Source organism: Pholis gunnellus (assembly GCF_910591455.1).
Source record: "Pholis gunnellus genome assembly, chromosome: 10".
Lineage (NCBI taxonomy): Eukaryota > Metazoa > Chordata > Actinopteri > Perciformes > Pholidae > Pholis > Pholis gunnellus.
The window spans coordinates 8,115,541-8,135,783 of NC_136537.1; the positions used below are offsets into that span (position 1 = coordinate 8,115,541).

A 20,243-nucleotide genomic window follows, 5' to 3' on the forward strand; every position below is an offset into this window, starting at 1 on the left:
CTCCTCTTCTCTCTCTTGCAAGCTGCAAGGTCTGAACTAGTTTTGGTAAAATACTGACTTAAATCTATCTCGATCCCATTCAAGTTGAAGGGGACAAATAAAAGATCATTTATATTGTGAGATAACCTCACTAATATGAATGACTGAATACTTTTTGTGACAGGGAGTTTGATTTATCTTTGTATATTTGGATTTGGCCCCCTTAGACCATATCTATCTAGGGTGAAATATGCAGAGAATTCATCTAAATGTTGCTGATCCACAGCAGAGAAAAGTATTCCCAGCTGATAAAATGTTATATAGTGAGTAAAACTGAACTAACTCTTAAGGACAATTCAGACTACCCTTTTAGCAAAGTTATGTAAACCCTTTGTAAGTGAGGCACAAGGTCTCCTTTTTGTAGTTAGACTTTGCAGTGAGGTAATAATCAAAGAAAAATATGTTTCCACATCCAAAAGTTTATTCACTCTTGATGACACAACAGATTGCATGATGGAATGGTAAAATAATTTCACACACTGATTAACTGCAGGCTATGATTGTCGGCCCTACATTAGAGCTGATTTAGTCCATTATAAAGTATTATGAATGGGTTAATGATCTACGTTTACACATCGCAAAAAGCAGCAGCACACGTTGAGAAAAGTAGTACACCATACTAAATACATGAGACACACAAGTGTATGAAAACAACTGATTTCACATCCCATGTCAAGATCAGTTGCCACCGCCGAAAATGTTGAAAATAAAACAACAAAATGACACAAAGTACACGAACCAGGAAAAAGGCACCTCTTGCAGGAAAGTGTTGCAAAATGGTAATCAATCTTAAATGTGAATTTACAACTTTCAGTACCCATTAAAGGGCCAATAAAAACCAACAGCTATTTATAATATCGTCCCATCTTATATTAACACCTCAGTGATTGTGAAAATATTGTTGTGTTGTGACGATTACTCATTCTTTCACTCTCATTCACATACAAACAACATTACCCTTAAACATATCACAGGCTATCTACATTTTATATTAAAATACAGTTTTATAAAGACGGAGAGAAAGCAGCATTGACGTTTGGCCAGAGTCTGAGATTCCCTTAGGCGATATAGGTCTGGATCTTCTGTGTTATGGCTCCGCAGCAGATCGGACACTTGACGAGCGACTCTGAACACTTCTTGCAGGTGACCAGATGTCCACACGGGATGAAGACGATGCCAATATCTCTGTCCATACATATTTTGCACTGTTTCTCCCTCTGCAGCTCCCGCAGTTTCTCCAGCGGGTCCACATCTGGAAGGAACAAAAAAGATCAAAATGTGTTAACTCCTATTTAAATCGCTGCTGCTGCTCGTTTATGTCGTCAATAACACCATGACCCTGGTTCAGCATACAGCGGGGACAGTACCGTGGTCCTGTGAGTTGGCAGCATCACGCTGTAGTGTGTCGTTCAGACAATCCTCCATAAGTTCTTCCACGGTGGAGTAGCCCGAGCCCGTCTTGGCGATTTTCTCCAAGATGGTCTTTTCCACCGCAGCGGGCTCCAGACCCGTCCCAATGGCCGCCTGAGCCACGGCAGACTGCAGCACCTCTGAACACAGAGAGGAAACTTCATCGGACACAGCTACTGGTTTTATTGTGTCACATCATTTACAGTAAGTCTTGTCAGTACGTCTTGTCTAAGTACAGTAGATGTTTTGAATTATTCCTAAATTCTTAAAAAAAAAGGGAGTCAAATAATAATAATTAATAAAAGTTGATGTTTACCATTCCCATGTCCAGAAAGTCCATTCGGATGACTAGAAGCCTGAAAACAAACATGCTAATAGTTATTTATGGAATAATGAGAGTAAAAGAAAAGCCTCAGTGACATTGGATCAGGTAACAACATCTTTGACTACAAACTGTCCACGTAGCCAAAGCTTGTATACTTGTCCAGAGAACAACAAACATTACAGTACTAAGTATTATCATTTAAATATCGTAAGCATGCATTCTTTTTCAATTTGTTCAACCCTCCAAAAAATCCCCACATGTGCCCACCGGACTGTGAGCATCACTGCAGTTAACGGATAAGTTAACATTTCTAAAGTGTGCCTTAAAACAACGTCTACACTTCCATATGTAGGTGGACTTATTGGTTGTCCATACTGGCTGCAAAGACACCCCCTCTTTAAGAGATTGTAATGTAAGAGATCGGGGACAAAAATCTGTCCTTGTCCTTGAAATGCATTCAAAAGCTTAACTGAAGCCGGCACGACGGTATCTTTGAGTTACTTTCTTTGAGTTACTTTCTTTGAGTTACTATCTTTGAGTTACTATCTTTTTCAGTACAGAACTCGCTCCTCTGTGCTCCAACGGACAATGCGTCCTTGCTGAGCCGCGGCACGGCAGATTTGGCAGCACCATTCTGAGTAGTAATATTTCCTTTTATGCTAACACACTGCTGTCACAGCAATAGTTTCGCTGTGCAGGGTCGTTATGTCCGGTTAAGCACATCATTGGCCAGGAAGTTAGGCGTTCACCGGATTTCTCTAGTCCTGATCCTGATTAAGGAAACACAGTCTCTTGTTTACATTACAAAATCCCCCAAAAAAATCAACAGCAACCCTGTTACTTAAATGCACGTAAAAGCACCGGATGCTTACGGCTCTATTTCGTCGTGGGTCTTGTAGCTGGATACTGTTGACAAATTCTTGTCCTTTTTCTGCTAACAGGAAGCTGCATCTGATAAAAACCAAACAAACAAACATTCAATTATATTATGACACAATCAAATGCCGCAGCACAATTATAACAAATATATATATATATATATATATATATATATATATATATATATATATATATATATATATATAAATATGTTAAGAAAAGGGGAGCATCATGGCCGTTCTCACCCAGGGTAGTGTTTGGCATGTTCCTCCCAAGGGTCTTCTTCAGGCTGCCAGCCTTTCAGGCCTCCGCCACAGCGGAAACACAACACCCTGTCTCCTCCGGTCCCTGCATGGACACACACAATTCAATCTTGCTTGCACTCATAGATTTGAGCAAACATTTATATCACTCAAAGGCGTCTGTGCTGTACCTGCGCTGTAGAAGCCGGCTCTGGCGAGCCTCTCGTGGTTAACGGGATGCAAGACGCCCACTAAGCTGCCAAGCCTCTCCTCCAAACTCCCCATAGGGACACGAGCGTTTGCATGCCGTCTGCTGCCGCTGCCGCTGCTCTCCTCCTCCTCCGTGCCCCCCTGGGATGGGATGTTGCCCACATCGTGACCGAGGATGAAGAAGCAGCTGGGGAAATGTTTGGTGTGCTCTTCCCAGGCGGTGTCCCCTGCTTCCCAATGAGCCAGCATGCCCCCACAGCAGAAACACTGCACCTGGTCGCCCACGCCGAGGTAGTAGAGGCCGGCTTGGGCCAGATCTCGGGCTCTCACAGGAGCAGCAGAGGGCCAAGTGGAGAGGGTCTGAAGCCGGGCCTCCTCGCTCTTCATGTGTGGGGCCATAGGGTAGGTGGACTCATCGACCACCTCTCCTCTCCTCAAACGATATTCCATGTCTTCTGCTTCTTCGTTGTACGGGGAACCGTTGGTCAGTATGTTTTCACAACCCAGGTTGAAATTGGTGCGGTGGGTGCAGCTCAGAAACCTGCATGATGGGGAAACCTGTAATAAAGGGGAGGGGGGGTACAATTTAAGAACTTCGAACAGGAAGAAAAAGTTGATCCCGTGTGACTTTGATTTTTATTCCAACTACCTCTTGATGCCTCTCCACAGGCGTGTCTCCCCTGCACCAGTTTTCCACAGTCTCCCGGCAGCTGAAACAGCGGACACGATCGGCATGGCCGGTGAAGTAGAAGCCGGCCCGGGCCAAGTGTTCTGCTGGCACCTGCTGGGCCAGACCGGAGCCACGGAATGAGTCCAGGCGATTGTTTGTCTGGGAAAAATCAATCATGTGATCCGACTCCAAATGGTCTTCTTGCCTGAGATCACACATGACGGAACCAGGCTGGAAACTGCCGAGCGGAACTTGATGGACAGAATGACTGCAGAGAAAACAAATACGCTGTATGAATTAGGAGTACATACATTTTGAAGTAAAGCACCTCTTGGGAAGTAAACAAAGCAGCTAACGGCCTACGATACACGTGATCGACATACATTACATTTGTTTTCCCCCCACAAGGCTGAAGAGTAGTCCATTTAAACATCGGATAATTCTGAGGTTGAAGAGATTTATGTCTGGCACCAGAAAGCCGATTGGCACATTTAGGCTCTCTCAGGGTCACTGTGCCTTTAAGAGAAGCAGCCAGCCTGGAATCACATGGAGGCGTTGGATATTCCATGTGAGGGATGGGCACCACAGACTCAGGGCTGTCTACTGGCTGAGCGCGCTGCAATACACGAGTACTACAAAAGGTGTATCCCTCTGCGGCCCAACAACTAGCACTAGGCCACAGGACAACCAGAAATAACTCCACTTTACGTATGATATCGGACAGACTGTCTGTAAGAAATACAATTAAAAAGATCATCTTTATGGAGGTGTGGCATCGTAAGGCAAAAGGTGTGTGTGTGTTAGTCACAAGTCAAATATGTTGCAACACATCCTGGGAAGCATACCACACACCCACGTATTTATTTAATGTTTTCACCACTGCTTTGCTGTCGCATAGCCTTTTGATTCTCTTTATTTGGACGTAAATGTGTAGCATTCTCACCTGTATATTGTACTGAACGTCTGCCATATGCAGACTCAAGCCCAAGTAACGCGAGCGCTGTAATGTACTGTGAAAATATGCATTTTCCCAGCAGCTGTATTTGAAGCCATTTATTTTACATTTAAATCCCAGTGCATGAAGCAGCTATTGATCTAAGTTTGGATGAGCAGCTTCTGAACTTTGACCTTCGTTCCGTGTCGAAATCCTTTCAAGACAAATAGTCACCGGATCAACAGCAAGGTTGATCCGGTGACTATTACGTTATAAATGAGTGTTTTATGTACAAACGCAACAGGCAACAGAGTGGCCACCTAGCTCCTATTTTAACATATATTATTGCTTAGACCGTAGAGAGTGACCTCGCAACTGCCAGAAAGGCCTCGCAGCTTTGCGTTAGACAATAGCAGCGCAGCAGTCCCATAGTCTCGGTAGGTAAACACAGAATACAGCTGCTGCTTGCATCTGACAGCTGACACACACTCACACATACACACTGCATTAGCTCAACTAAAGCAATACAATGAGCTAACAGCACGCTAATCAGTGGTGTGTAGAAATAGTCGGAACGGACTTTGACCAGCGCTCTTGAAATGCAGTGTTCGGATAGTACACGGGATTAATACAACGTAATCTAACCTAACGCTAGCTAGCTACGTTAGCTTGGCCATTCTACATGACGTAAGGTCAAAAAGTTACTCGGTAAACTATCACGGCAAAACTTCCAAAATTACCTTACAGCCCACTCTTCAGTCTTTATTTTCTGTCAGTCTTTGGTGCGAACACCGCCTACGGGAGAGTACAACGGTTAAAGAGAACCGTAGTATTTAACACGACCTCGATTCCAGGAAGTGAAATCAACGCGGTGTGCGCACCTCGTTGTGCGCATTCCAGCTGACCAACGTGACGTACGGAAAGTTATGAATGACAGACAGATAAAGAGAGATTTTAAGAGGATTGTCTCCATAGAGAATCTTTGTAAAGAAAAATATGAATATTGCTTAATATTTAAAAAAGCATGAGGTAGAAACAAGAAAAGTCATAGCATCCCTGTCCTGAAAGAGCTGAATACTTTGATAGCTGAACAGTTTCTGTAGATGAAAGTATGCAGAAGTAATAGAGGAAGAAGCAGTGGAATAAATGCTGCTGAATCAGCATTCCAACAACTAAAGTTTCCATCCAGTACCTTCCTAAAACAGTATTTTGACGACTTTACACAAATTCTGCTTCAGTAACAATTCAAGCCAATAGTATACAATATAATAATTCAGAGATCATTTAGCTGGCATAATACTTTTTACTTGTAATGTCTTTACATTGTGGTATTGCTACTTTTACTTAGGTACATGAAAGTACTTGTTCCACCACCGTTTATAGTGAGCACGTTTTAACACTAATAAAAGGCACACATTATTTTAATCTTAGGCTAAATAAAGCAGGTCTGGGTTAAACTGAGACAGGCTTTAATTATTACAATCAGCTACATAATGAATTCCCCAAAAAACGCAAAAGGGCACTGATCACTCATGTAAGGAAGCATCAACAATGTATCAAATCCCAACATGAAAACAAAGCGTAAGGGGTCACTTGTGTGAAAATGATCACCCGTACCTCCGGTATCAGAGATATATGGTGAAATTCAGCTCTGTTTAGCTGTCTGGCCTGCAACAACGTTATGATTCACTCTCAATTCATTATTAGCGAAAGGGCTCCTAAAACTCCCTGTAAACATCCGGCTCAGCACCAGACAGCAGACGGACGCATTTAGCTACTAGCTGGAGCATTTATCAGCGTTAAGAGCCGGCCATCTCCCTCAGGAGTTGGCTACATAAATACATCCTAGACACACTTAAACAGGCTGAACACTGGTTTTTATTAGGGCACTTTTGCAACAATTCAAAAACGTAAAAAGAAAGAGATCACAAGAAATTAGGCTGCAGTGTTGAACAGACCGCACTTAGTGCACTAGGGAATGTTTTTGACGAGACATCTAAGGTCTGGGCAGTTTCACTGCCCCCCCATCCGAGAAGCTGATAACGACCCAGTACAGTCCAGCTTTCCTCCCTGACACCTTCCACCTGTTACACATGTGAATGTGTCACTCCAGGCCGCTCAGGGAGGACCGACTGGGATGACGACTCTCATTGTGTAACAGCAGGGACTCGAGCTGGGGCATGACCCCCGAGGGCTGGTGAAAAGAATCATCCCTCCACAATCCGCCGGAGTATGTTGCTCAAACCGTCCTTGGCTAGCTGGAGGGGAGTCTTCTCCTCCTTGTTCTCAATGTAGATGCTGGCCCCGTGCTCCACCAGCACCTTGGCTGCTTCCAAGCGCTCCTCCTCGCACGCCAGGTGGCTGGTGAAAGAAAATGCAGGCAGAATTGTAAATACAAAATTTTTTTTTTTTTTTTTTTCGATACCGTGAGCACCACATACTAATTTCACCTTCATTTTATTAGGGCAGAGGCACTGATACCTCACATTTTCGGCAAATTAAACCAAACTTACTAGATGACTGAATACCACACAAAAATAAGTGAGGAAAGGTGTTTGAAATTAGGCTTAACGGCCCCTTTAAGGGTTTGAGAGTTGTTCATTTCACACTGTAACTTGTAACTGTATATCTGTGCCAGTGGCCACAATGTTGTTATTAGACAAATACTTGTGCACACATACAGAGGTGTGTTGCCCTGGCAGTCCTGGATGTTGGTCGAGGCACTCTGTTTGAGCAGTAGCTGGATGAGGCGGAGGTTGCCCTTGGAAGACGCTCTGTGAAGGGGCGTGGACTGGTACTTGTCGCTGACGTTGGGGTCTGCTCCTTTTTCCAACAACAGCAGGGCGATCTATAGCGAGGGAATGCCGTGTTACTCATGCCATTGACAAATCCACCTTTAATCAGTCACTTCCCATTTACGTGAAACGCATATTTTTACATCCTGTTCTGTTGGTTTCTGTTGGTTTTGTCACACCACGGCTTCGTAAGTGAAATTCCATGTGAAGATACTCATTTCCTCCAGTAAGTACAATCACAATTTAGAGGTCTAGTGTTCTGATTCTGATAGTGATCCTTTTCTGTTTTCCAATTCCAAACTAAATACTAATTATCTACAGTATAATATATATTTCACAGTTTATATACAAGAAATACATGTACTTTAACGTTTTGTACTAGTTGGACTCATACGGTTAAAATAATGTTCATCAGCTAATAGCAAATCCCACAGGTTCACTAAACATTGTTTCTTGGTGTGTGTGTGTGTGTGTGTGTGTGTGTGTGTGTGTGGTAGATGTGGTGAAAGAAATACACGGCATTTGGATAAGGTAATATTAATGCCGAGGTGATAAGAACATATATCACATATTATAATATCCTCTGGAATAAAAGTGAAAACAGAAACCGCTCTTGACGTTCTTCATTTAGCCTGAACACAAACTTCCTCGACAGCTGATACAATACATCAAATACAAACATTTTTAAAAGGAAATCAATCAGAACTTTCATGATCAACTTAATGTCAGTATAAGAAAGTAACGACTCAATAACTTCAGTGTGGCGATGAGTTGGCCTGTAGTCTGCTTTATACACAACTCGCCAATGCATGGTTGATTAAAGAAAATGTGGCTTTCTTATGCCTATTGTTTGATACCACCATTATCATGGTGATCCACTTTAATTAAAGAAAAACAACAGCAAAAAGCTAAAACAAAACAAATGTGGATCAAACCACCGAGTCACCTCATATCTGTCTTTGGAGGCGGCGTAGTGCAGAGGGGTGCATCCGTTTTGATTAACTGAGTTCAGCTGAGCTCCTTTGGATATCAGAGATCGCACGATGTCTTCTCTGCCAGCAGATGCTGCAATGTGAAGAGGGGTCCACAAAGCCTGCGAAGTGAGCCATCACACAATCATCGTCAGTTCACAAAAGAAAGTGAATTGGATTATTTTAAGATTACTCCATTTACGCCTGCATGTTGACATTCTAGATTTTCATTATTGGCATACATATTTAGTATAACACTGAAATAGCCCTAATTACATCTCAATACAGATTACATGTTTACTCTTTTTATGTATATTGTCTATATGGATGGATATTGTGTGTATGGATTGCTGCTGAAACATTAGGACTACCTCATATTGTAGGGTCACCTGTACCCCATCCACTAGCTACCTTAGTGGACACAACATAGTGCATACAAACATTGAACAACATTTAAACCTACGTCGTCTTGCAGATTCACATCAACTCCCAGGTCAAGCAGGAACTCCACAATGTTAGTGTGTCCAGCAGAACAAGCCCAGTGCAGGGCGGTTCTACTGTCCTGCAATTACAGGAAGTCGTGGGTGAAAACGTGTAAAAACTTCACATGGCATCTGTCATTATTACAGAACGTGCGTTCTTACCTGGTCTGTTTTGCATGCAAGCGATTTATCCGACAGGATGCACTCTTTTAATTTCTCAAACTGTCCCGTGTACGCAAAATCACAGACCTCCACGTTTGATACGGAACCCGCCATTGTTAAATATGTTTCAAATGTCAAACAAATGTTACAGTAGCTAACGTTAGCCAAGTGGGGATGATCGGGAGTTGTTTCGTTCTAGAACAAGCGGAGCGATGATTCAGGAAATTATTAAACTCTACTTCCGCCTCGGTCATTGTTCCCCTTTCAAATTAAAATACTATCAGTGGAATCGCCTGACAGGGAGACTGAATAACCATTCCATTTTAGTATTCATTCAGTCATTATTCTGTTTGATTAACCTAAAAAACAGAAGACGATGAAAGTGATTGAAAGGCTTGGAACCACGCTATCAGAGGCCTTCGTTAAATTTGAACGAACGTACACACGTTTTATTTTGGTAGGTGTAGTTGGTGCTCTGAGGAAGTAATACACGAGGCAAAATGGCGACATTGGTTGCTGAATATGCTAAATGAACAAGCAGAAGAAAAAACTAAATTGATGCTTGAACATATTTCCCGCCCCCCTATCTAATACTAGTCAATATATTCAGTATTGTTTCGATCCATATTCATGTTATCATGGCGATCACGCTGGTAAGTTTAAATGCTACACGTGTGTGCTGAAATCAACCAGCTCACGCGTTGTTTTGCTAGCTAGCTAGCGTTATATTTGACTGTTAATGTTTAAAGTTACCGTTTACATTGAGCAGGCCCAGACTCACGGGCGACAGTTGACTTTGATTTATCGTGATTTAATATGTGATTTTCCACTCCAGGATTTCAGGACCCATGTCGATCAGTCATGCAGATATTCAGAAGAATTTGTCAACATCTATTACGACTGCATGGATAAGAAGAGGAGGGTGAGTGATGCTGCTATTTTGATCTCTGGATTGGGGGGGGGGGGGGGGGAACCATCTGCAACGTTGCTCCAATTATTTTGAATATTGTTTATGACCGCACAGATATATCTGTTTTGGTATAAGACATTGAAGTACCAAATGGTCACGGATTTGTCTGATATAACTAACTAACCGTGTCGCCAATACATAGTTCGGCCACTAGAGAGCAGTGCCAACTCTTCTTTCCAATAGATATATTATCAGATAATTTCTCAATGTCTGCACTGGCCTCCAAAATCCAGTTTTGGTGTATCTCCAGAGCACACTGTCTGCTTCTGGCAAGTGTTATTTGTTGTTCTTAACGATCCTTCTTCCCAGAACCTGACCCGGCTCTATTTGGACAAGGCGACCTTGGTGTGGAACGGGAATGCAGTTTCGGGGCAGGATGCTCTTGCCGAGTTTTTTGAGTCGTTGCCTTCCAGCGAGTTCCAAGTTCAAACACTGGATTGTCAGCCAGTTCACGGTCAGTGTGGGGCAATCTCAACTTCAAAACATCCTGTTGGTGATTCTCAAATGCTCTTAGATTAGAGAACTGTGCAAATGTAGAGCAGATCAATGTCATGCATGTTAAATTAAAGTGATATCATCTTTAATAAAGTGATGTTGTGCTAATCCAGCATTGATAAACCCCTTTCTTCATTCACAGAGCAAGCAACCCAAGGTCAGACCACGCTGCTCGTGGTGACTGGTGGGACGGTGAAGTTCGAAGGGAACAAACAGCGCTTCTTCAACCAGAACTTTCTTCTGACGGCTCAGGCGACACCCAACAATGACCAGCCTGTTTGGAAGATCGCTAGTGACTGTTTCCGATTCCAAGACTGGAACAGCTGAGGCTCTCTCCTCTGCAATGAACACTCAACAGTGATGGTCTAGATCCAGTTTCTTTATTTCCGTTTTTGTAATAAAATAAAAATGTCATGCACCACATAATACAAAAAAGAAAATTGGTTTATTCTTGGAACGTTGAACAAGGCATGTGATCATAATGGAGTAATAAATACAAATAGGATCACCAAACAACCAACTGTAAAGCAACCGTCAATGTGTGCGTGTTAAGTTTTCATGATGCAAATCCGTCAACACAACACTTTGAAAAAATACACAGAAAACACTCTTATATTAAACTGAACAGACTCTACTTCAGATATCATACCCAAATGTACATTAACCCATGAACTGAAGTAAAACACGCACAGTATCACAACAAGTTCTGACTAGCTAATGCAAAGAAGCATCGTCACAATTTGTTAGTAGCAAAACATGCTTGATCTTAAATAAATACACCGCCCACGAGAATTTTGACACAAAAAGGGCTTTCTATACAAGCAACCCACTATTTGACAATTTAATATATTAAAACATTTGCTTATCTTCCTGAGTCATTTTATGGTCACACATTTTGGTCTCACTTACCGAATAAATTGACACAATAGCAAAAGTATAAATTAAACAGCTGTCAGCAAAAGGAAAGTAGGTGGAATAGCAGACACCATCACAAGCATGTTTAACTCTGTATGATCGGTGTCAAGTGCATCTCTGGGTGGGGAGGTTTTCTCCTCAAGTAAAGAAAACAATATGGCAGTAAAGCGTGAAATATTTATTTTTAACTCGGTGCCACTTCTGCTCCAGGTACTGCAGACTGAAGGCACAGTAACATTAGTACTGCAAATGTACAAAAGAGCAATACAAGCCTCCCTGATGATTACAGTTATTATTTTTGAATTGAAGAAACAGCAAAAACATCGGAAACATACGGGGGGGGGGGGGGGGGGACAGTGGTACTTTTTATCAGCTACAAACTGAGGGGCCAGAGGATTTAAGTGGATGGAAGTTATGTGCCGTAAATGGTCTCGGACCTTTTTTTTCAAGAGTTGTCAGCTTGAGTGCGTTTTTCGTTGACAGTACAAACTCCTACACAAATAAATAGAAAGCAGGACACATTGTTCAACAGCTACAACTATTTACAGCTTCTCTGGTCAAGACTTTTTCCATTTGGTGGTACACAAACAGCATACGGATCCACGAGGGGTACCACTGGGAGGGTTATTAACAGTGGCTATGGTTACAGTGGGGACGCTTGGGTGAAAAGTGAGCAACGTTTATTTGCCGCCGTACATTCTCTCTATGTGGTGGAGGTAGTGGTTCTTCAGCTCTTTCCTCTTCAGCTTGAAGGCGTCTGTGACCAGGCCCGTCTCGGGGGTCCACGGCTCTGGACTCAGATGAACCTTCACCGGAATCTCAAATCGCTGGAGTTTAACTGAAAAGAGAACAGTGACGCTCAGTATAGTGCAGCGAAAAGCGCTCCTTTCTACTAAAATATAGCGGGAAAAAAAAAAAAAAAAAGCGCATGTATCGGCAGAGATAAGGACAAAATTCAGAAGTACACATAAAGATAACGAGTACAGCCATATCACAATATCATGAAAACACACGGCCACTTCTTACTGTTAGCAGCAACCTCCTTGATCTCCTTCAGGACCTCTCTTTCCATGTCCGGGTGGGTGCAGATCTCCTCCCATTCCCCCACTATGCCTCTCTGTTTGGCCAGATCCGTCATCCTCTTCTGGTTGGGAACCACGAAGCTGATCACGTAGTTCTGCTCACTGAAAAAGGATGTAGAATAGAAACAAGGTTGACAAAAGGCGACGGATAATACTGCACCTGTGCATTATTGAAATATTTAAAATAGTTTGAGGTAGCATTCAAATTACAAAACTGAATGTTGGAACTAGTTCTAAAGAAGTTGGATTTCAGAGTAAGCCCTGAGGGAAGATGAGGTGTTCATTTAATTGTTCAGCGAGGACAAAAGTTGAACAACTTGTAGATTCAGTTGAAGTTAATGAGGAGCTGAGATGTCGGTCGAGGCGCAGGTGCTACAGTTGAAGTCCTGAAATAATTCAGTGACTGTTCAGGTGTGTGAACTGAAAGATGTCAGTTGAAGTGCAGGCTCAAGTGTGAGCATTAAAAGCAGTTGGAGTGAAATTGTGTATGATCAGTGGAAGTGGTTACACTTTAAAAACGGGCTGAAGAAGTGTCAGAGTTCAGATGTCAGCTAAAGAGAAACAAGCGCAGCTGAAAAACGAAAGAAGTGGGAATGTGAATTAAAAGGTCAATTTCTGCACTGGGAAAGTTAAGAAACAACTGCTATTGCTGGGATATCTTAATTAATTTAATATCATAGATATTTTTTTAATTGTAGCATGTGAAGGCAGCGGGACTGGTGTGATTATACAATATTAAATATGTTTAAACGGGGTGATGATGACGTTACACTGAAGTTGATACTGCGATGAGCAAATCAGTTGTCCAAATTAATGACACGACGCACACTGAAAACACACATTTTTAACCACATCTAAGTTCATGATATGAATATAATAATACATTATATAAAATCCCATGTCAATCTTCATAGTTCACGCTCATGGGTGGGACTCCGTTGAACTGTAAATACTTTTTGTTAAGTAGAAAAAAAGTTTCTCCAACTTTCTATACAGTGCATAAGGTTTTACAATATAAACAAACTCCCCACAGTCCGGTCAGTTATTCATGAATTATAAAAACCTTTACATCTGCCATTTGTAATGGATATTTGGTTTAATGTGCAAAGAACAAAGAAATTATGACCATCACATGCAATTTCATCCATATTTGCAAGCTCTACTGCAGGCTGCATTATCTCCGACTGCTGCATTGGATTTGAATACAAGAATGGAGACAAATATTTGTTTTATTTATATTTGTCTCGACAGCAAACGTGTGCTTAAAGCTACAGAAACGTCTTGCCACCAGCTCTTAGAAATGAGAGCTGATTGATACTGCCGCGAATGGATCCACCCGGTAGTCTTAACACTTCCTGTAACTTTGAACTTTTCCTAAACAAATGACTTGCTCACCTGTTTGCATAGGCACAGATGTTGTCTATGATGGAGCAGTTTTTCAGAGCGCACTCAACTTTACCAAGAGACACGTACTCCCCGGCCTGCAGCTTGACCAAGTCCTTCTTGCGATCTAAAAATTGGGGGGAAAAAAGGACAAATCTGTTCACACCGGCGCTCTTTTATCAAGCACTAACAGCTCCCCTGTCAGAAGTTACAACCACAACCTATCAGTGCCATGAAATCAAGTGAGCATGGTGTGCCTTTCACAGGCGCCATCATGAGCACAGCCGCATGACTGAGTGATGAGTTCAAAAAGGGGAAAACAAACATACACACCCACTATTTGAAGACAGCCGTCTGCGTAAACCTCTCCCACGTCTCCGGTGCAGAACCATCTCTGACCTTTGTCGTCCACGAAAAAGTCCTGGTCGTGGCTTTCCTGCTTGTAGTAACCCATGGTTACATTGGGGCCGCCAATCAGGATCTCCCCTCTTGGGTTGGGCTCGTCTCTGCTGGTGTAGCCACCTGCGGTTGGCAAATTACTTAAATATAAATCACCCTGTCATTACCAAATACTTGTCATTCTGCACTGTAAGTGCAGCATGTACAAACAGGTCTTTCAACCCCACCTTCAGCCCAGTCCCGGAGCCGGATCTCGCAGCAAATAAGAGGAGCTCCAACGCGACCGGTGCTGATGTCCGCAACTGTGTAATAAAGACACAATATCTTAGCAGCACATCGATTCGTTCGCATCTTTCTGCACGCTCGCCCTGCTCTACACTCTCATCTTACCTTCCGTGATGGTGCCCGCGCCACAGGTTTCCGTGAGGCCGTAGCCCTGACCCACCGGACAGCAGAAGCATACATTCATGAACCTCTGCGTGGCTGAGGACAGGGGGGCTCCTCCAGACAAGATCATCCTCACCCGTCCCCCCAGGAGTTTCTTCACTTTCCGGAACAGCAGGCTGCGAACACAAATTGCCGCGCGTTTTGATTTGAAGTTGACCGCCACAACCGCAATAAAAAAAAAAAAGAAAGAAAGGGGGCACCGGAGGAGACGCGGTGGTTTAACTTACGCATTGCAGAGTGGTGCGTCATAGCCCCTCTTGATCTGCTCCAGTTTATATTTGTAGCCCAGCGTGAACAGCGTCTTCTGAACGAGATTCATTTCCTGCACTTTGCTCATCACATTCCTGTTGATGCGGTCCATAATTTCCTTTTAAGGAGAAAACAAATAAATGCATGCATTTGATAAAGAGTAGGTGAAAAAAATAAATAAAAGTGTAAAACTGAGTAGAAAAAAAACAGAGCGAGAGAGAAGGAGAACAGAGTCGCGAGTGATGGACAGAGATACGAATATAAAGCAGGACTTCTTACTGGCACAGCTGCCATCAGCGTGGGTCTGAGCACAGAGGAGTCTCCTTTACTTCCTCTCTTTATCTTAGTGGACTAAAGGGAGCAGAAGACATTAAACAGAAGCCACGGATTACATTAGACGGCAACAATGATTAAGCTCAGGGTAACAAAGTATTAGTGACCACACCCGGGTGCATTATGAGGAAATGCAGCATGACAAATACAAAGGGTGCGTTACCTGGTCCGACAGCGTCTGAGGGGATGAGTAGCCGATCCGGCAGCCATATGTGACGCTGGAGATTTCAGCTGTCATTTCCAGAACATGAGCCAGGGGCAGATAGGCTATGTAGGTATCATTAGGCCTGTCACAACACATGGGAGGAGGGAGGAGGGAGGAGGGAGGGGGGAGGGGGGGGGGGGGGGGGTTTAGCTACTACATGTGTTCCGTTTCTCTATCCAATTATCACACTCTGTATCTTTTATCGTGGTCTTAGTGTTCCCGAGTCCGTCCCAGCACAGATTAAAAAGGGTACATTCTTCAGTTATCTTGTCAATAGATGAAACAACACCGGAGAGATGTGCGCTTCAGTAGAAGCTCTGACGTTTGGATGTGAGTTTAATCCTGGCTGTTGAACGATGAGAGGAAACCTGCTGCGCGAACTGCATTATGCCAGCAGTACATATAGCATGTATACGGAGTAATATTGAAACTCACCCAAGTCCAGGGATGCGTTCACACTGGCCCGTCATTCCCGCAATCAGGTTACTGTGGACGATCATGACTCCTTTTGGTCTGCCCGTGGAGCCACTGGTGTACATCACCACGGCCAGATCGGAGGGCTGGGGCTTCACGATCGCCCTCTCCACTGCAAGACAAACACACACTTAGAGTACAAACAACTTCAAGAGCATAGACAGAGCTTAAAACTCGTTTTAAGGCAAGCTTCATTATTGTACTGCGTGTGTGTGTGTGTGTGTGTGTACGTACTATTTTCGGGCAGCGCGCCCAGCTCCAGTACGGCCTGCATGCTGTGGGTGGACAATCCCGCTGGGTAGCCGGTTGTGTTCATTTTCTTCTGGTCCACGTAGATCACGTGCTTCAGTTTTGTAATCAGTGGAAGCACATTCTGGACAGACAGAGAGGACAAATGCTGCTATTTACAGTCACACTATTTCATTTTGTAAATATGAATGTTTTTTTTTTTTAATCTCCAGCTTTGCGGACTTAATCTTTATAATGGACAGCAACATGACCTACTAAATATCCACTGGAAGAAAAGAAGAAGAATGGCTTAATGGCGTCTTGTGTGCGTTGTGAGGGATGAACTCACTTTCAGTTTAGTCTCCAGCAGATCCACGCTGGTCACTAGGTGTGTCACTCCGGTCTCGTTCAGTCCAAACGCGATTGCGTCCTCTCCCAGAGTGGCATAGAATGTCACCACTGTTATGAACACAAAACACTCAGTGTACCCAAAATAGACATGTAAATATATCAAAACAGCAGTTATTATATTATCCACACGTGTGAAACGACCTCTTGTACTATAATATACATCCGGGCCCATCAACTACATCTGTCCAAAGTCCAGAATTGTTCTAAGCAGACACGGTGGGGGCCCGACTTTCAAATAAAAGATTTGTACAAATTAAATTAAAATAAGATAGAAAATTGAAATCACTGTTCAATATTTTCACTTTTTCCAAAATGAATGTTATCGTTAGCCTATATTAGTGTGGACAGACTCCTGAAAAACATGGAGAAATCCATAATAATAACTAGAAAACGCTCTTAGACCCTCAGCAAGGAGGCAGTACACGCACATATATGAGGTTGGTAAAATCATTCCTAATAAAATCATTTCTATCTTAATTGTTTCAGGGGTTACTTAAATATAGGGGGTTAAAAAAGAAGCTTGATATCCGAAATACCATAACGTGTTTCTTTCCTACACATAATGTGGGTTTTATACAGCTTCGCCGAGCCGCATGCACGCATACGTCGGTTGACCGTCACTGCTGTACTGTACATACTGTACTGGACTTACATGGGAAGTTGCGCCTGAAGCACGTCTGAGCTGTGATCATCCACTCCGCTCTGGTTTCACAAAAGATTGCAATACTGCTTTTGGGCTGCTGTCCCAGAGCCGCCAGTCCACTGCCAAAGTGACTGACTACAGAGTCCACTTCATTGTAGGAGAGCCAGCTGTAGTCCCCCAGGATCAGCTGGCAAAGAAAGAGAGAGAGGGGCCACATCAGACCTCTTCGTCCTCACAAGCATCACTCACGAAAAACCAAATCACAGCAAGGGGAATCCTTACCTTCTTAAATACTTTCCCGCTGGGTTGAATCTCGTTCTCCTCACTCAGCACATCTCTGGTGCCGAGGCAGTGTGCCGGTCCAAAGCGCTGCACGGCATGCTCGAACAGCTTGTCCAGCGTGTCCTTGCCCGGGAGGTCTACCAGGGCTAAGGAGTCGAAGTGGTCCACGGAGCGGTAAGGCCCCTCTGCACAGCCCGAAGTGGAACGGGCCTTTACCCGCTTGGACAGGGCTTTTCTTTCCCCGGCCCCGGTCATGTAGTACCAGGGGAGGAAGGACAGGACGGAGTACAGCCATACCACAAGGTGGATTGGAAACAGGAGGATAGCTTGGAGGGCCGAGTCTGACTGGAGACCCATACTGTGCTCTGGAAGAGTACTTTGTAGCCCTGGTTGTCAGACTAGTTTTGAATGGTGTGCTGGTCACAAAGAAGTTTGAAGCCTCAGATGGAGAAAAGCCCCCCCCCAGGAGTAAACAATTTGAAGAATCCAACAACTGCAAAATGGAAATATTTGGTCCACTCCCCACGAATGTTACACCTAAAGTTGGAATAAAACAGAAAATGCAATTAGAGAAGGTTTATTCATCAAGCACATGTGAAACAGCTACCAAGTCAAAACATAAAGCAAAGATAAGTCAAGACTGATTTTCAACACAAATATCAGTCATGTGCCAACAGTTGTCTCGAAGAGGAAGTTGGTTGGTTAACTAAGTGCGTCTGGTGGCACAGAAAAAAAAAAAAAAAACACAGAACACTGACAAAACTGCGGTTTGTGCATCAAACTAGTCAGCTACTTGCTAAAGGGTATCTAACATCTGGATCTGTACGCTGGCTCAAAACTACACTCAGCGCTCCTCATCAGAGACTCACCTCTTGCTCTGTACCACACACCCTCTGCATGTCTGTCACCTTTCTTTCAAAACGCTCAAGTCACATGCCCGACCTCCTAGGATGGCGCGTGTCTCAACTGTGCGAGCTCCCTCCACTTAGGGTTTCAAACCGTCTGCCACACAACCCCCTCTGTGCGTTGTGCCCAAGAGCACCGAGCTGCGGACAACCAATGACGACACTGAAGCTCACCCCACTCAGTGGTCAGTGAAAGGCCACTCTAGGTCACAGCTCGCTAATAATAGCCTCAAGGCGCAGGGTAGATCAAGGAGGGGGAAAAAGGGGAATATTGCACTTCTTCTGTCTTCGACATTTGTATAAATAACCCCCTACAGTGACAGAACAGGCTGAACCGAAACACCGTGTAACAAAGTCATTGTAGATTACGGCTGGCATGTAGGACCTACTTTGATGTCACTTAATGCATATTTAATGATATGACTTCCACAACATTACACAGAAAGAGTGGGGGTATTAACATGACTATGTATCTACACTATCTAATTTATTATAAATAAAAAGTCAGACTGGTGTAACAAACCCTCCCTATCCTTACTTTATACAGTGTTACTCACATTTTAGTGAATCATTGTTTCTATCCGCGTCACACGCATGTCTGTATAAGTAAGAGGAAATACAACTTTAAGCAGTACGCATATTACAATGATGATTCATGAATAAACACAACCTGTCAGACTTGATAACGCGTGTTAATTGACTAGGGAAATTTCCAGCAAGCTACACTCCCAATATGAATGACTTATTTCCGTGGCACCATTACGTACCAATTTTGGACTAAATATATAACAACCCACATAAAGTCATATTATACAGCAGGAAATGCCCTAATTCAGTGTAGTTTCTCTAACGTTAACGCCACATACAAAAACATGTTCAAAAACGTCTTAATACAATTTAAAATAAAACTACCGTTATATTCAAATTAAACTCACACAATCAGAAAGAATCATTGAGCTTTCTTTAATTCATCCTCCGTACACACGCGCGTTATTGAGCGGTTATCTGACAATGGGCCGAGGAACGCCACGGCAGACCGAATGATGACAAAAGCCGCCACACGCTGTTGGCACCGTTGGCACCGTAGATTAGCGTTAGCCACCGAGGATGTAGCTGAAGCCAATTCAAACACAGATGAACCCCAACACAGGTCGGCAGACGGATAAAGGCAGTAACGGGATTACGGTGACCTGCGAGAGAGTGATACCCTGCTTATCTGGCTGGCTCGTGGCATTCTTACCGTCAGCGGAGGAAAACCGGGTCAGTCGTGCCTCTCTCCAGAAATGACCGAGAGTTACCTTTTCTGGGGAACTAGAAACCGGAACTACTACGTCATCTGATTCCATATTTCTAGACCAATGAGCGGCCGAAGAAGGTCTGCCGTCGTCTTTTGTGTACGTCCTGCGCACGCGAGGTGAAAGCTCTTGCGGGAAGTAAGTGTCGCCTCTGTCCCATTCATCCATGGTATTAGTGCTCGCATAGCCAGACACAGTGTTCGGTAGGATGTTATTGACATCGCTGGTTTGTGTGTGTGTTCGTTTATGTTTGCTGCTGGCCATTTTTATGCCAGTGGCGTCGTTTTTTTGTGGTGAAATAGAAGATCAGTTTATTAGGCAGAATATCTGCATGACTGACGTACTTCTACGATGCCACATCAGCTGACGTTGACACTGGCACTCTGTCAGGGACTATGGGCCCGCTAG

At 43.5% G+C, this 20,243-nt stretch overlaps 4 protein-coding genes across 6 annotated transcripts; 1 reads left to right on the top strand and 3 right to left on the bottom strand.

Moving 5' to 3' along the window:
• Positions 1-447: 447 nt before the first annotated feature.
• On the bottom strand, positions 448-5,590 carry xiap (X-linked inhibitor of apoptosis). Of its 3 annotated transcripts, none has more exons than XM_079167162.1 (8): positions 5,450-5,590; positions 3,755-4,043; positions 3,087-3,663; positions 2,899-3,001; positions 2,647-2,725; positions 1,766-1,805; positions 1,407-1,589; positions 448-1,291 (listed from the first exon to the last, which is right to left on the bottom strand). In XM_079167162.1, exons 2-8 carry the CDS (start codon positions 3,992-3,994, stop codon positions 1,098-1,100), a joined length of 1,416 nt encoding a protein of 471 aa, XP_079023288.1. In that variant the 5' UTR covers positions 3,995-4,043; positions 5,450-5,590; the 3' UTR covers positions 448-1,097. The 3 variants fall into 3 exon arrangements, with proteins under 3 accessions (XP_079023288.1, XP_079023289.1, XP_079023287.1); XM_079167163.1 differs by having other exon boundaries at positions 5,455-5,563; XM_079167161.1 differs by lacking the exon at positions 5,450-5,590 and adding an exon at positions 4,159-4,259.
• A 979-nt stretch (positions 5,591-6,569) lies between these two features.
• Positions 6,570-9,327, bottom strand: psmd10 (proteasome 26S subunit, non-ATPase 10). Its single transcript, XM_079167093.1, has 5 exons — positions 9,120-9,327; positions 8,939-9,037; positions 8,451-8,597; positions 7,391-7,557; positions 6,570-7,070 (listed from the first exon to the last, which is right to left on the bottom strand). Exons 1-5 carry the CDS (start codon positions 9,231-9,233, stop codon positions 6,917-6,919), a joined length of 681 nt encoding a protein of 226 aa, XP_079023219.1. The 5' UTR covers positions 9,234-9,327; the 3' UTR covers positions 6,570-6,916.
• Positions 9,328-9,622: 295 nt separating this feature from the next.
• Positions 9,623-11,100, top strand: nxt2 (nuclear transport factor 2-like export factor 2). Its single transcript, XM_079167952.1, has 4 exons — positions 9,623-9,772; positions 9,955-10,041; positions 10,399-10,543; positions 10,727-11,100. Exons 1-4 carry the CDS (start codon positions 9,758-9,760, stop codon positions 10,909-10,911), a joined length of 432 nt encoding a protein of 143 aa, XP_079024078.1. The 5' UTR covers positions 9,623-9,757; the 3' UTR covers positions 10,912-11,100.
• Positions 10,949-19,839, bottom strand: acsl4a (acyl-CoA synthetase long chain family member 4a). The gene is made up of 15 exons (XM_079167951.1): positions 19,781-19,839; positions 17,636-18,172; positions 17,363-17,540; positions 16,649-16,758; positions 16,306-16,444; positions 16,033-16,183; positions 15,556-15,679; positions 15,339-15,410; positions 15,038-15,177; positions 14,754-14,926; positions 14,591-14,665; positions 14,298-14,486; positions 13,977-14,091; positions 12,526-12,683; positions 10,949-12,337 (listed from the first exon to the last, which is right to left on the bottom strand). The coding sequence occupies exons 2-15, from the start codon at positions 17,990-17,992 to the stop codon at positions 12,180-12,182; spliced, it is 2,139 nt and encodes a 712-aa protein (XP_079024077.1). The 5' UTR covers positions 17,993-18,172; positions 19,781-19,839; the 3' UTR covers positions 10,949-12,179.
• Between the last annotated feature and the right edge of the window lie 404 nt (positions 19,840-20,243).

Coding starts and splice junctions, on each gene's coding strand:
- xiap (XM_079167161.1), bottom strand. CDS start 4,208: ATGTTTAAATGGACTACTCTTCAGCCTTGTGGGGGGAAAACAAATGTA. Junction 2,726..2,898: donor CATGCCAAACACTACCCTGG/GTGAGAACGGCC, acceptor GGTTTTTATCAG/ATGCAGCTTCCTGTTAGCAG. Junction 1,806..2,646: donor ACCCACGACGAAATAGAGCC/GTAAGCATCCGG, acceptor GTTTGTTTTCAG/GCTTCTAGTCATCCGAATGG.
- psmd10 (XM_079167093.1), bottom strand. CDS start 9,233: ATGGCGGGTTCCGTATCAAACGTGGAGGTCTGTGATTTTGCGTACACG. Junction 9,038..9,119: donor TTGCATGCAAAACAGACCAG/GTAAGAACGCAC, acceptor CTGTAATTGCAG/GACAGTAGAACCGCCCTGCA. Junction 7,071..7,390: donor TGCCAGGGCAACACACCTCT/GTATGTGTGCAC, acceptor TTCTTTCACCAG/CCACCTGGCGTGCGAGGAGG.
- nxt2 (XM_079167952.1), top strand. Junction 10,042..10,398: donor GCATGGATAAGAAGAGGAGG/GTGAGTGATGCT, acceptor CCTTCTTCCCAG/AACCTGACCCGGCTCTATTT. Junction 10,544..10,726: donor GGATTGTCAGCCAGTTCACG/GTCAGTGTGGGG, acceptor CTTCATTCACAG/AGCAAGCAACCCAAGGTCAG.
- acsl4a (XM_079167951.1), bottom strand. CDS start 17,992: ATGGGTCTCCAGTCAGACTCGGCCCTCCAAGCTATCCTCCTGTTTCCA. Junction 15,680..16,032: donor GAACGCATCCCTGGACTTGG/GTGAGTTTCAAT, acceptor GTGTTGTGACAG/GCCTAATGATACCTACATAG. Junction 14,927..15,037: donor GACGCACCACTCTGCAATGC/GTAAGTTAAACC, acceptor TTGTGTTCGCAG/CCTGCTGTTCCGGAAAGTGA.